Source organism: Ornithodoros turicata, unplaced genomic scaffold, assembly GCF_037126465.1.
Source record: "Ornithodoros turicata isolate Travis unplaced genomic scaffold, ASM3712646v1 ctg00000746.1, whole genome shotgun sequence".
NCBI lineage: Eukaryota > Metazoa > Arthropoda > Arachnida > Ixodida > Argasidae > Ornithodoros > Ornithodoros turicata.
The window spans coordinates 2,359,594-2,372,786 of NW_026999400.1; the positions used below are offsets into that span (position 1 = coordinate 2,359,594).

The following is a 13,193-nucleotide window of genomic DNA, read 5'->3' on the forward strand; positions in this document are numbered from 1 at the left end:
GCGGCAAAATCAAAATTCCGCGGCACCGACTCGTAAATTCCGCGATTTTCCGCGGCGAGCAGTCAACGGCTACTTGAAATGGGATACACTTTATTTTCTTGGATAATGTAGGAACCAAAAACATTTTATCAAATTACTGATTCGAAGCACTGTTGTGGCTCAGCATTACATGCATGATATCTTGCATTTTCCTCTGACGCGGTCTGTCGTCGGCAATCATTTTATACCTGCTGAAAGATCTTTCAGCATCTACAGAATTTATAGGAGTTTACAATACATGCACTGGGACTTTAAGACACCCTTTTTGTTCCTGGGCTGTAGGCATTATTGAACAGTCCTAACTTTTTTGAAGCCAACCTCCCTGACATCAATCAAAATCCCTCACTGCCACCGCTAAACTGCACACGGGAGGGACGTCGCCCCTTCCTCAGGTGAAGCATGCACAATAAACTTGGGCTAACGTTATCATAAGCTGAACTACAATCTGTCTGTTCTGCACCATGTACGATTTCACAAAGCACGCTTCAATGTTGTAAAGCAGGCTTCACCTCATACAGGGAAGCGCCAGGTGAAGCCCACTTTCGGGAGGTATCGTTCGTATTGAGTGAATAGTCCAATATCCGAAAAACCGAATATTGGGTATTCGATTCGCGAATCGAATACTTCGAGTGATTGATATTCGATTCGAATTCAAGGACTCGAATATCTGCACACCCCTAAAAATAAGGGATTCCGTGAAATTCTATGCCAGACGAATTCCGCAATTCCGAGAACTCTGCACCGCGGGAGAAGGAACATGACACAACTGTTGCCATGTGTAATCCCTAAGGAATAAGCACACGAACTGTTCACACCTATTTGTCCAGCTCTTCAAGCTTTGCACACAAAAGATGACTAGTCAGTGAAATAAATCAAACTATGCACCAACACACAAGAGTGAAGACACTCTCGTCTAATGATTCCAGGACATTCCTACACATATTTAATGGTACTATGAATTAAGTGTAATCACTCTTTCAGTAACGCTAATGAACCCTTACACTAATTCTTATTGAAGTTCATCTCAGTGAACGCTTACACCTTTAAGTATAGAAAGGTGTGATGAGCAAGAATGTGACAATCACAGCATTTGGAAACTGTAATTGTAATACATAATGTACTCAGGTGTGCAAAGAGCCAATAAATGTGTAGTCAGATACATTCAATGATACACTCCTAGCTCAGCTCACAATGACCCCCAGATCACTACCTCCACCTACAGAGATGCTAGTGTTGCCTCCAAGATGGCAGAGGCATGTGTGATCAAAGATGACAGCTCCACTGCTCAGTGACGTCTCTTAACATTAATATGACAGCACATTAACTGTGTTTTTCTCGGTTCTAATGACCCCCCTTTTTTCTCTCAAAATGAGGCTGCCCATAGTAGGGAGCTTATATCGACATAACTGACTCGGTGTTCCTGGGAGGGTTGTCCACCTCCCATAGCATATCGCCTATGGAAGCACCCAAAACATTACTAATGGCCCGCACTTCATGAATGATTTCTCAATAATTTCTGGTTGTACACCCTTGCACACACCGTTCCACGAGACCGACTTCCCAGTGGCCCTGCGCAATGTCTTTCATATCTCTCCAGTCAGTGTCCGCTCTCAGCTGCACGTTTGGGTCCATTCTTCGTGACACTCTTTGAGTGCACCCTGAGTGTTGAGATTCAATTCAACCTTTATTCTCCATTCACAGATCGGCAACTTTGTCACATGGCCTGAGTTACAAAATAATGTGAGGAGAGATTGTCAACGATATATGAAAACTTTCGCACTTGTCGTTTTCTCATTATATAAAAAAACTTCCAGCACCGTGTCTACATGTTGTTCTGCTCAACAAAGAGCAATACTGAAAAGTTAAAGTTACTATAACTTCATGTAAACACAGCATGTGCGACCCAGACTTGTACGTATCTTGAGTATGTATTCAGAATACAGTATTTTAAATACTTTTTCCAGTATTTTGGTGCTCCACTCAATACTTTTTTGCAACAAGTATTTTTAATGTATTTAAAATACTTTTTTCGGTATTTGCTACTCGGTACTCAAAATACTTTCCTTCCTCGTCAAGCCATATCCAGCACACTTCCCGCCGTGCCGAGATTTTCAGCTCACTGGAATTTAACCCCCTTTTTCTTCGTTTTCTTTTTTTCGGGAATTTGCGAATCTGTCATTTATCCTCTTGTACAATAGGCTGGTCCCAAGCCTGGCCTTGCTTCTCAATAGCCAGCTTCGTCAGAAAACCGTTCCTATTCACATTGCCAGGTGAATCACCAGGGGATTAGGCACAAGATAATCACGGCATTTATTTCCTTGGTCATCAAAGCAATAAACATGTGCCAGAGGTTGAAAGACCCGAACCGACATACAGGAGGGATTATGAAGTTTTGGGTCAGAACATATCAACAAAGTTTACTTGGGTTCACCAAAGTTCACCAAACATTACTTGACACCAAGATGTTGCAAATGAAAGATATGCATGGCTGATGAAGTTTATTCCTTTCATTTGTAAGGCCACAATCAGAATACGCGTTTCACTTACTGCTAATACTAAAGTACTTTAAATAGTATCTTAAATACTTCTTAGAGTATTTAGTACTCTACTCAAATTACTTTCAGTTTTGAGTATTTCGTACTCTATTTTAAATACTTTTTCTGTAGAGTATTTAGAATCTTATTTTAAATACTTTTGCGCAGTATTTTGTACAAGTCTGGCTGCAACTTCATCACAGTGGAGGCGATGTAGGCAGGGATCACTCATTGCCTTGTTCTCGCACTATTCGCAACTTCTTATAGTTATTTTTTTAGAACCCAAACAACGAGGGCGTTGTGGATACCTACCACAATTTTCTTCATCAGAGTTGTCACCACAGTCATCCTCCGAGTCACATCGCCAGTGGTCTGGTATGCATCTGTCATTTCCACACAGGAACTGGTTAGGTGGGCAGGTAACATTGACTAAGAATAAAAAGGGCATTTGTTAGCCATACAATTCAGATAAATATAAGCAGCATGCATCTCAATAGTCCACAGACCAGCATCTTGTTTGACAGAAAAAAACGTGCCTGAATTTGTACTCTTCACCCTTTAAACTTCGTTTTGTTGAACAAATTAAAAAGGTGCAAGCAAGCTGGTATACTGCAGAGAGAGAGGAACACACAAGATGATGTCGTCCTCATCGCTTTGAGGGTTCCTCAAACCCCAGAAAATCTTACCTCTATTTTAGTTTTTTTGCCTGACGTACGCACATTTGGATACGTTCACGTGGGAGAAAAATGTGAATGACCCCAAGACCATGTACAAAATGCATTTTTTGTTGGAACTTTTGTTTATGGAAGTACATAACACGCTTTCTGACTTAGTCACAAGCACTAAAGGCAAAGAGAAACATTTGAAAAACTACAGTATGGAACGATGCACCGCAAACGAAAAGTTGGAAAACTTTGCAAAATACTGAAGAATGTGATGCTTGAAATTTAACAGTGCACTACACATACCACAACCCACTTCATCACTCCCATCGTCACAGTCAGTATCTCTGTCACACTTCCAGTGCAGAAAAATGCAGCTATTGTCATCACACTTGAACTGGTCTGGCAGACATGTTGGAGCTGGTGCTGCAAAAAGTAAGGCAGTTTCATACCCAGAATGATAGGCAGGGAAAGCTCAGATATTGAGGATCGTAAAGACAGGATTTACTACAACAAATAATAAAAAATAAAAAAATAAGCTGAAGGTCATGCAGGATGAAAGAGGCTGATGTCAGTATGTGTATGAACCTAGCATGTGCAAAACAGAGAGCAGCTTGAACGGCTTCTGATCATGAAGTTCAACTGTAAAACAGGATCTACCCTCACAGCCGCACAGGGGTGTAACGAGAGGGGGCAAAAGGGGGGGGGGGGGGTGAGCTGTTCTGCATGTGTTACAGCCAAGTTCCCAGATCCTACCCTTCTGCTGCAGTGCCGGGTGCCAGACTGCGCTTTTCACGTGAGCCCCTGCCCACCATTCTTGCGACTTCGTTTTCCTCTTCCTCCGCTTTGGGCCTTCCTCATTGTTGTCATTGCCACAAGGGGTGAGGAAGGCCCCCGCCAGCCTATTCTTTGAGTGACAGTTTGATTGACAGTTTGAGTGATGAAAGTGTCAGTATTCGTATTGTTCAGATTTCCAGGATGCACCCAATTGCAGATTTTCTTGAAGACTTTCTTTTTTTTAATAAGACAGATTTTAGAAAGATTTAATTTAGACAAGATTTTTTTTTATAATAAAGCTAACCCCAATATCTGAGGAGAATATAAAAGGACCTCATCCGTTTTTCTATGAAGAACATCGCACATATAAAAAAATAGAAAGCACTAAGTTATGACTAATGTTTTGATTGACATGTAGATACAGAACGCAGAGGAGACAGACAAAATGCAAACAGAAAATGTCAGTTTGCTCAAAGGCTGTGTATGCGTGCCGTTTCGGGATCCCAGGATTCCTCAGGAAATATCCCGAAGTTCCCAGAGTGAGAAAATGACCCAGGATTCCCAACACTATTTGGGAGAGGGACCAATGTTATTGCTTCACAGGCCATAGACATTAGGGAACTCTGCAGACAGCTGACCTACTTGCATAGAGTGTATAAATTGAGAAAGTGGTACCCTAAAACTGTGTCAAAGAGACGACAGACCTGCAGTGGCCCCTCGGCAGTCTTCGTCTTTGTGCATTTCTTCTCCATTCTCACAGAGGCACTTTTCTCCGTAGCCCGGAACCAACTTGGTTGACTCTCCAGAGGGGCAAAGACACCTGTATTCATCACTTCCGCGAGCAAAGCAAAAGTGGCTGCAATTGTTGTTGCCATCACGACTGCAAGCATTCCATCCTGAAAATCGTGTGAAAGAGGACAAAGTTGGTTTCTGAGCTTTGACATCTGAGATGGACAGTTATCAAAGAGACTAAAATATGCTGTGTCTATGGAAAGACATAGGAGACACACAAAAAAAGGATTGCATCATAGCAAATCATATAAAAATTTTATGCAAGTTTTAGTATCCAGCCATGCTCCACACAAGACCTCTAACAAGAAAATGCCAGACCTTCACACAAACAAAAAGTCACTTCCAAAGTTACAAAGCTACAGTTTTGAATTCCGAGCCACAGATTTGAGAAAATCCAACCTAAAACAAATAATAAGGTGCCTGAGGCAACGGCATACCTTGTTGGAGGCTCGAACTGTAAACCTTAGCCCCCGTGCGAGAGTAAAGTGGCCTTGCCAACACGTGCAAGCCAGAACCATCATGCTTGCTTGCTGAAAGCAGCTCATGACGAATTGCATCTACAATATAGATCCATTCCTGAAGGAAAGTTTCCAAGTCATTAGCAATATTACTAAAAACAAAAGCAGCACAAACAGACACAAAGGGATAAATACGTAGTGCCAATATTATCGCCAGCTGTCACAGAGCATAGTGTGACACGCTTGACAAAAAGTGTTCAGCATTTACCTTGTACACGGCTACCGTGTATGGAAAAGGCAGTACTGCAGCCCCGTCAATTACAGTCTTGACATTCTTCCCATCAAAGTCAGCAGACATAATGCTATGCTCGAAGGGAGAGGCCCAGAAAATACGATCGCCATGAAAGTCCACTGTGATTGAGATGGTCAAGCCTAAGGTCTCCATTAAGACCTTAAATTCTGAACCATCAAGATGAGATCTTGAAATGCCCGTTCTTGATGTCTGGAAGATGTACCTAGGAGAAAGCACAACCACACAAACTTCAATGAGGATGTGCAGCTTTAAACGTGCATTTTCACATATAACTGGTTCTTTGCTTTTCCACAATTCAGAAAAATATTGTGTAATCAACAACATGCCACAAAATATTTACAGCGCATGCATTATTTACAGAGCACGCAGGATGCTCAAGTTTTGAGTAACTCAGAGGACCCAAGTTTCTGCACTGCAAAATATGGCAAGTTGAGTAGACATAACAAACTATACAGTCCCAAGCACCAAAAGAAATCAATCATTACCCTCTCCCAGGGTGCAGAGCAATACTCAGTGGGACAACCCCCTGCTCATGGCTGAAGATAGTCCTGTAGTACCAACGTGACTTGGATGACTGCATGACTACGCCCACCCTGCTAGAGTTTTCATGCAGGACGTAGACATATCCGGAAATCCAGTCGACAGCCAAATATTTCACTGCTCCATGATCTGTCAGATCCGTAGTTTCTGTCTCCCCTTCAGAGCTCAGGCATCGTTTCTGCAAAAGCCGAGGTATAAGGGGTTATCACTTAACAAATCTGAAACATTTGGGATTTCATGTATAGGAACCCATGGAGTATACAGAATACAGGACGCATGCGAAGTAATAAGGATCTGGCAAATCATTTAATTGCCCTGGTTCAGGATAAAGGAAAAACAGGACTTATTCTTGTACACACGCCGTGGGGGAGCAGAATTCACACGTTTGCATCTACAAACACTTCAATGGAAGAACAGGTGAACGACACTGTACTGCTAAATGTTCAAGCACTCAAGAAGCATCATCGTGGAGAGGTATACTCAGGGCTTGTGCTTTTGGGTTTTATGTTTTCTGAAAATCGGGGGGTAGAAATAGGGGTTTTATTTCAGGAACCATAAAACAGGGTAAAGTCAGATGATCAAGCAGATTTTCGTGTGGAAAATAAAAAAGAGAGCGCTTCTCGCATTTTTTATTATCGCACGATGCAGAACAGCTGTGCTGATTGTGCAGTGCTTAGCATTCTCCAGTACCCCTACTGGTGGTTGAACTGGCACTTTACCAAGTCAGTTCTGTGCTTTTTTCGGGTATTACCTGAAGTGACAATGATGCAAACAGGTGTACAAACAGTTTTAACCCTAAACCCTGCACTAGTTATATAAGCTGGGCAAGAGGTGGGTAAAATGGGGTGATGTCATGTGGAACAGCAGATTTCCGGTGGAACATAGAAAAACTCGCTTGTTGCATTTCAGGTGAACACAAGATGCAGAGTTGAATGTGCAGTGCAACTAGTGTCCTCCAGTGCTCATATTTGGTGGTGTGTTTTACGGTTTGGAAAGTTCATCTGCGAGGAATTTTAGTTTTTACCCTAACCAACGAAGATAGAAATCGGGAGGAAGACACTTTTTTTTGTTTTTTTGTTTATCATTACAACACGAGGCTCTAATTAAACTCCATCCAAACTCTCATGGTTAAGTCCCTTGCCATACTGTTCCTTTGCTTTTTTCATTTCATTTGCAGAATTCAATTGAACAGTCAATGCTGTTAGTTTTCCAAGGAATGACAATTCTTATTGAGACTGTCTTACATGGACTGTAAGAGGGGGGGAATATATTTATTATATTAAAAAAGAAAAAAAAAGGTAAGAATGGTCTACATACAAGCACCCCGAACAACACGCTTGGTTGTCACCTATGCTCTAAGAAAAATCTGCAAGCAGGCGACCCTCAATTTGTCGAACATACTCTTGTACTGAAGCATGGGTTTCACAGTATGTCTGATAAGAGATGAGATTAAAAAATGTAAGAAAGACATTTATTTCAATTTACTTTCATTATGTCGAAACTCTTGCTAAGGCCATGAATGCTCCAAATATATGTCACTTTACAAGCATACATGCTTGCATGCTACTTTGATTGCAAGACGATCAATATTCACAATAACAAATACGAACGGCAGGTCACCAGAGTACGACTGACCGTTTCCAAAGGGAATCTTGAATTCCTGTGTGGGACTTTTGTACCGAAAAGGTGTGAGGGTGCATCATGCATCCTCCTGACGTTCCGTTCCCCTAGTGTCCTACAATTCGCGGAAGGGTGTAACGCCAGACAGTCCGTTGCCAAAGGTGGTCCACGAGCGTGAGGGCGTCAGATATCGCTGTACGAGTACTCAGAACTGTGAACTTTATCGTTATGCGCCGATCCATTCTCCATAGAGACAATGTATATTTTGACGATAAAAGTAAAAACAATCGTTCTACGGGGTATATCGTTGCACGAGGGATTGTTGTGCGCGGGCTTTACTGTATTTGTTGCATATACATGGTGTTTTTTTTTTTATTAGTTACAGATTTTTTATAAAAAAGCTATGAGATCGGCAGAGATGCCATTTTTGCAATAGAGTTACACGTCAAGGCAGACGTCCTCTTGAAGACAGTATGCAATTATTACATGACTAATTACCTAAAATTTGTTAGTTAACTCTTTAATTTGGGGACTTAGGGTAAAAGCAAGCGTTCAGAGTGACAGACAATCCTCGATGAAAGTCATTCCACCTTCTAAAGACCCTGAAGCGAGCGCATGCGTTGAAATATCCATTGCCGAATATTGCTATGCAAATGAGGCAAAAGTGAAAGTGCGCAAATCAGATGCGCTCGATTTTTATGATGCGCTTTATTTTATGAAAGAGGAGGGTTCAATCCATGTCAGACGGCCACATGCTTTAGAGCGATGGAGACGATTGGAGCAGGTGCTGATCTGCTGGCAAGATCAACAGCTTTGCGGCCCAGATAAGGCTGCGAGAGCCAAGGACACGCACTTCTCAGGTGAGCAGTATCATTTTCGCCTCATTTGCATAGCAATGTTCGGCAATGGATATTTTAACGCACGCGCTCACTTCAGGGTTTTTAGAAGGTGGAATGACTTTCATCGAGGATTGTCTCTCACACTGAACGCTCGCTTCTACCCGAAGTCCCGCCATTAAAGAGTTAATTAGTGAATTTAGGTAACCCAGTAAAATCCGTTTTTGACCGCCCGATCTGCATCGTCGTCACCTAGGGTAAAACCCAAAAACCGTCCAAAATGAACTTGCCAAGCAGCAGAGTCAGCCATCAATGCCAGCACTGGAGAATGCTAAGCACTGCATATTCATGGGGCCCTGTGTTTTAGGGTTAAACCCAGTAAAACCCATTTTTACCGCCCGATTTGCATCATCGTCACCTAGGGTAAAACCCAAAAACCGTCCAAAATGAACTTGCCAAGCAGCAAAGTCAGCCATCAATGCCACCACTGGAGAATGCTAAGCTCTGCATATTCATAGGGCCCTGCGTTTTAGGGTTAAACACGGTAAAACCAGTTTTTTGTCCCCAAAACCCCAATTTGCATCATTGTCACTTACTGTAAAACCCGAAAACCATCGAAAACTAACTTGGCAAAATGCCACTTCAGCTAGCTATACAGAAGGCTATGCACTGCCCAGCGACGTCACTAGGGGGGTGCGGGGGGTGCGGTCCGCACCGGGTGAAGCGATGGAAGGGGTGACGCGCCGCACCAATACTGCCGCTTCCTCCCGTTCTCTGCGGCACGATGACGCCAAAAACAACACGAGGGGCTGCAAGGCACTTTTTTTTTTTCTGAGTGTTGTGGAATAAGTTTATTTATCGTGAATTGCCTGCTACGGAAATCCTGGTATCCGTTAATGGGGACATGGGGGGGGTGACGGAAAGAGCTCCCGCACCGGGTAACGCGTACCCTAGCGACGCCACTGGCACTGCCCATTCAACACGGCTGTTCCGCATCTTGTGTTCATCAAAAATGCAAAAAGCGCTCTTTTTTATTTCCACCCGACATCACCCGATTTTACCATTTTACGGCTCCTGAAATAAAACCAGATTTTCATTCCCCAAATTTCAAGAAACATAAAACCCGAAAACACATGGCTCTGTGACATTCAGCACTGCCGATCGCTATCTCGTGTTTGTCTGAAATGCGAGGCTCTCCCTAGCTATTTGCCACCTGAAAATTTCCTCTTCCACCCAATATACAGACAACCCTCAATTTACGAAGTCCCTCGCTTTATGAACAGTGCCCTCTGGGACAAGGCAGATCCCCTTTCTCATTCCAATCATCTATGAATCCTTCAATTTGACTGTTGACTCTATACCCATTGAGCCAGATTTTACCCTATTTTACAGTTCCTGAAACAAAAAGCAGATTTCCATCCCCAGATTTTGGAAAAACATAAAACCAGAGTACAGAAGGGTTTATGTATATACCGAAAGAGTAGTGGAATGCACGATCAGCCACAACCGAAACCCGGCGCAATAGAACGTCGGGAGGACAATCCGGGGAAGGAGGCTTATCGGAGCTATTAAAGTGTTGTAACGATGATGATGATTATTTGGTGTTTAATGGCATTATAATTCTTGTTCCTTCGTTTCATTCTGAAGAAACAAACGTCGTCGCTCGTATTACATCGTGGACACTACACTGCCTACCTTTTCAACTTGCACGCTCAACAACCAAAGTTCAGTCAAACATGTAAACATGGGAGCACTTACATTAATCTTTGCGACGTCATCACCACAAACCCAATATATGCAGTCTTTGTGATAGTCATAATCAAAGGTGATAATGTTTTTAGCGCCACTGTCGCAAGCAACATCAGCGTTGAGCAATGGTTCCCAGTCTTTTTGTGCAGGCTTGCTGAGCAATACTCTGTTGAGTAAGCTATGATTTCCAAGAATAAGGAACTCTGTATCAGCTGCAACAAAAGTGTTTCGTGCATTCAGTAAAGTAGATTTCAAGAATTCTGAAGACAAAACAAGAAAAAAGTTGAATAAATACACAAATTGTGGGTGCATGTACGTATGTGTATAATTGTACCAAAAGCAAGGAAGTGAAGTGACATGTAGGTATACCAAACCTTGGTTTCTGTGTTGAGTAGTATACCTCAACCAGAGTGTTACCAATCTGTAGCCTTCAAATTGCCTGACTTATCCAGGTTTTCACTGACTATTTCAAGCAAATTCCCTGACCAAGAGAAAAGAGAACTTGGTGCCTGCTCCTACGTTTTGATACAGGTCACTCATAAAACAGATCATTTATTGAATAATTAAATAATACAGATGACTTATCAAGTTTAAACAAACCAAATGCAAATACATGATTATCCTTGGGCAGCTTTCACACGGGCCAACTTTCTGCACCAACTCGTACCAACTTTGCACTTGGTGGGAGTCGTGCTGTACTACCTTGCACTAATAAATTGCATAGCTGAGAAATAATTGTTTTTCAGAAAAGCTAGCCCCACACAAACATACCAATAAGCATTTTTAAGACAATGTTGCTCCCATGGCAAAATAAGCTGACGTAAGTAGATGGGTAGAAATCCAGCGAACCGGTGGAGATGTAGGAAGGGAGTTGCCTCAGGACAGAAGCCGCCGATATTTTGAACAGAGACTGTTCTTCTTCTGGGCACCGTCCTCATCATTGGCACGGTATTTAAAGGGTTAGGTGTGACGTGTTTAAAGGTTCATGCGAATTGTGGGTCAACAGCCCGGAGGGAAGAAAGGTTCCGTACGGGTTTCTACGGCCAGAGTGAATGGCTGCTTTGTTAGAGTGTGGAGGGGATTATGTGAACGTAGTGATCTAGGCTACAGACCGGTTACAGAGAAATGGAAGGTTCACGAACACGTGGACGAAACGGGCCAACCCGTACGGACCCTTTCTTCCCTCCGGGCTGTTGACCCACAATTCGCATGAACCTTTAAACACGTCACACCTAACCCTTTAAACACCATGCCAATGATGAGGACGGTGCCCAGAAGAAGAACAGTCTCTGTTCGAAATATCGGCGGCTTCTGTCCTGAGGCAACTCCCTTCCTACAAGCTCACGTAAGGTTGTGTATGGGCGGCGCTGCCGAGCTGGTTCGTGTGGACACGGAGACGGCACCGTATCGAAGTTTGTTGTAAGACATTGGTTCAAGTTGGAACACAAAGTTGGCCTGTGTGGACTGCTTAATTAAGAGAACAAATTTTTTTTCCTGCAGTGGGGCGACCTCGTACTGTGCCTCATTTATGACCCTTGTCTTTTTTGTAGGGGCGTGCGAATATTCGAGTTCTCGAATTCGAATCGAATATCAAACGCTCAAACTATTCGATTCGCAAATCGAATATCCAATACTCGATTTTTCGAATATTCGACTATTCTACGAATATGAACGACACAACACGAAAGTGGGCTTCACCTGACGCTTCCGTGCATGAGGTGAAGCCTCCTTTACAAAATTGCCCTTGCTGCAGGACCAACACAGGCGGGACAGTGTTTAGTTAAAGAAAAAGTTATCCAAAGTTAGTTTTGTAGACATCGTCTGTGGAAGGGGGGGGCGCCCCTCCCACATGCAGTTTAGCGGTTCCGACGCAGGACTTTGATTTGATGTCTGTGAGGTTGCCTTTAAAAAGTTAGGACTCCTGAATAATGACTATAGCCCATGAACAAGAAGGGTGTCTTAAAGATGTCCTTTATGTCTAAAATTTCAGTAGTGCAACTTCCTAGGGCGAGTGCAAAGAAACTAAAGGGTGTTCATGGCTAAGCTGAGGCAGGATGCCAATTCGTTTGTTTCACAAATGGCCTGTGGTTGTCTAAAACAATTGCAGCCTCATCCGTATAACATGCTACTGCCTGACATAAAATTTTGAAATGAAGGTAACCACTCCAGTTCTCCAGTAAGTGTAGGCTCACCTGAAAAGCAGAAAGCACTCATGTAAAATTAAAGAGTAGGGGCTTTAAACAGAAGAATTGCAGGTCTCTCTTGTGACAGTTCATGCGAGAAAAATTACACTAAAGCCATGGGCTACAAAATGGATTCCCTTCGATTCAACCTAAAATATTCGGATTCGCACACCCCTACTTTTTTTGTTAAAGGTTACTTATTAGCGAGGCCGGCCTACTTTTCTCCCTCTGAGCCTGTTGTATCGTCGAACTCGTAGCAACGTTGCTGCTACGTTGCCGCTAAATCGCACTAATCAAGACTCGCCATTCACTGTGTATCGCTTGCCTGCGATTTTCCCTGACTTCAGCTACTTTTTGGCAACTTCCCCGACAAGCGACCCCAGCGCGTTTACCGTGCCCTCTTGTGCGTAGTTTCCAATTTCACCGGCAATTGCAGTTGTCTCAGTCCGAGCACACGGTGGTGGTGGCGTGGTATTTCTAAACGACCAGCCTGCCTGCCTGCCGGCATGTTGCTCAGGAGGATTGTGTGTCCGGGGCCAACTTCACAGGGAACTGTGCCTGGATCTGACGCCCGGATTCAAACCCGAGTCACCTTCCAGTCTCAGTGTGGAATGCCATCACCATAGCCACTATGCCGCGGGAGCCGATATCGCTTTTCACAGCGAGCACACGCGTACCCCTTTTCAAAGT

General features: G+C 43.2%; 1 protein-coding gene across 1 annotated transcript in view; it reads right to left on the reverse strand.

The window, feature by feature from the left end:
- Positions 1–13,193, reverse strand: part of LOC135374782 (sortilin-related receptor-like) — a 79,844-nt gene that overhangs the window by 33,314 nt on the left and 33,337 nt on the right. The window contains exons 15-21 of the mRNA XM_064607713.1: positions 10,330–10,532; positions 6,061–6,293; positions 5,531–5,777; positions 5,242–5,380; positions 4,717–4,908; positions 3,542–3,661; positions 2,886–3,002 (exon numbers count right to left, since the gene is read on the reverse strand). Of these exons, the coding sequence (XP_064463783.1) occupies positions 2,886–3,002; positions 3,542–3,661; positions 4,717–4,908; positions 5,242–5,380; positions 5,531–5,777; positions 6,061–6,293; positions 10,330–10,532 (1,251 nt within the window). The remainder of the gene's footprint in view (positions 1–2,885; positions 3,003–3,541; positions 3,662–4,716; positions 4,909–5,241; positions 5,381–5,530; positions 5,778–6,060; positions 6,294–10,329; positions 10,533–13,193) is intronic.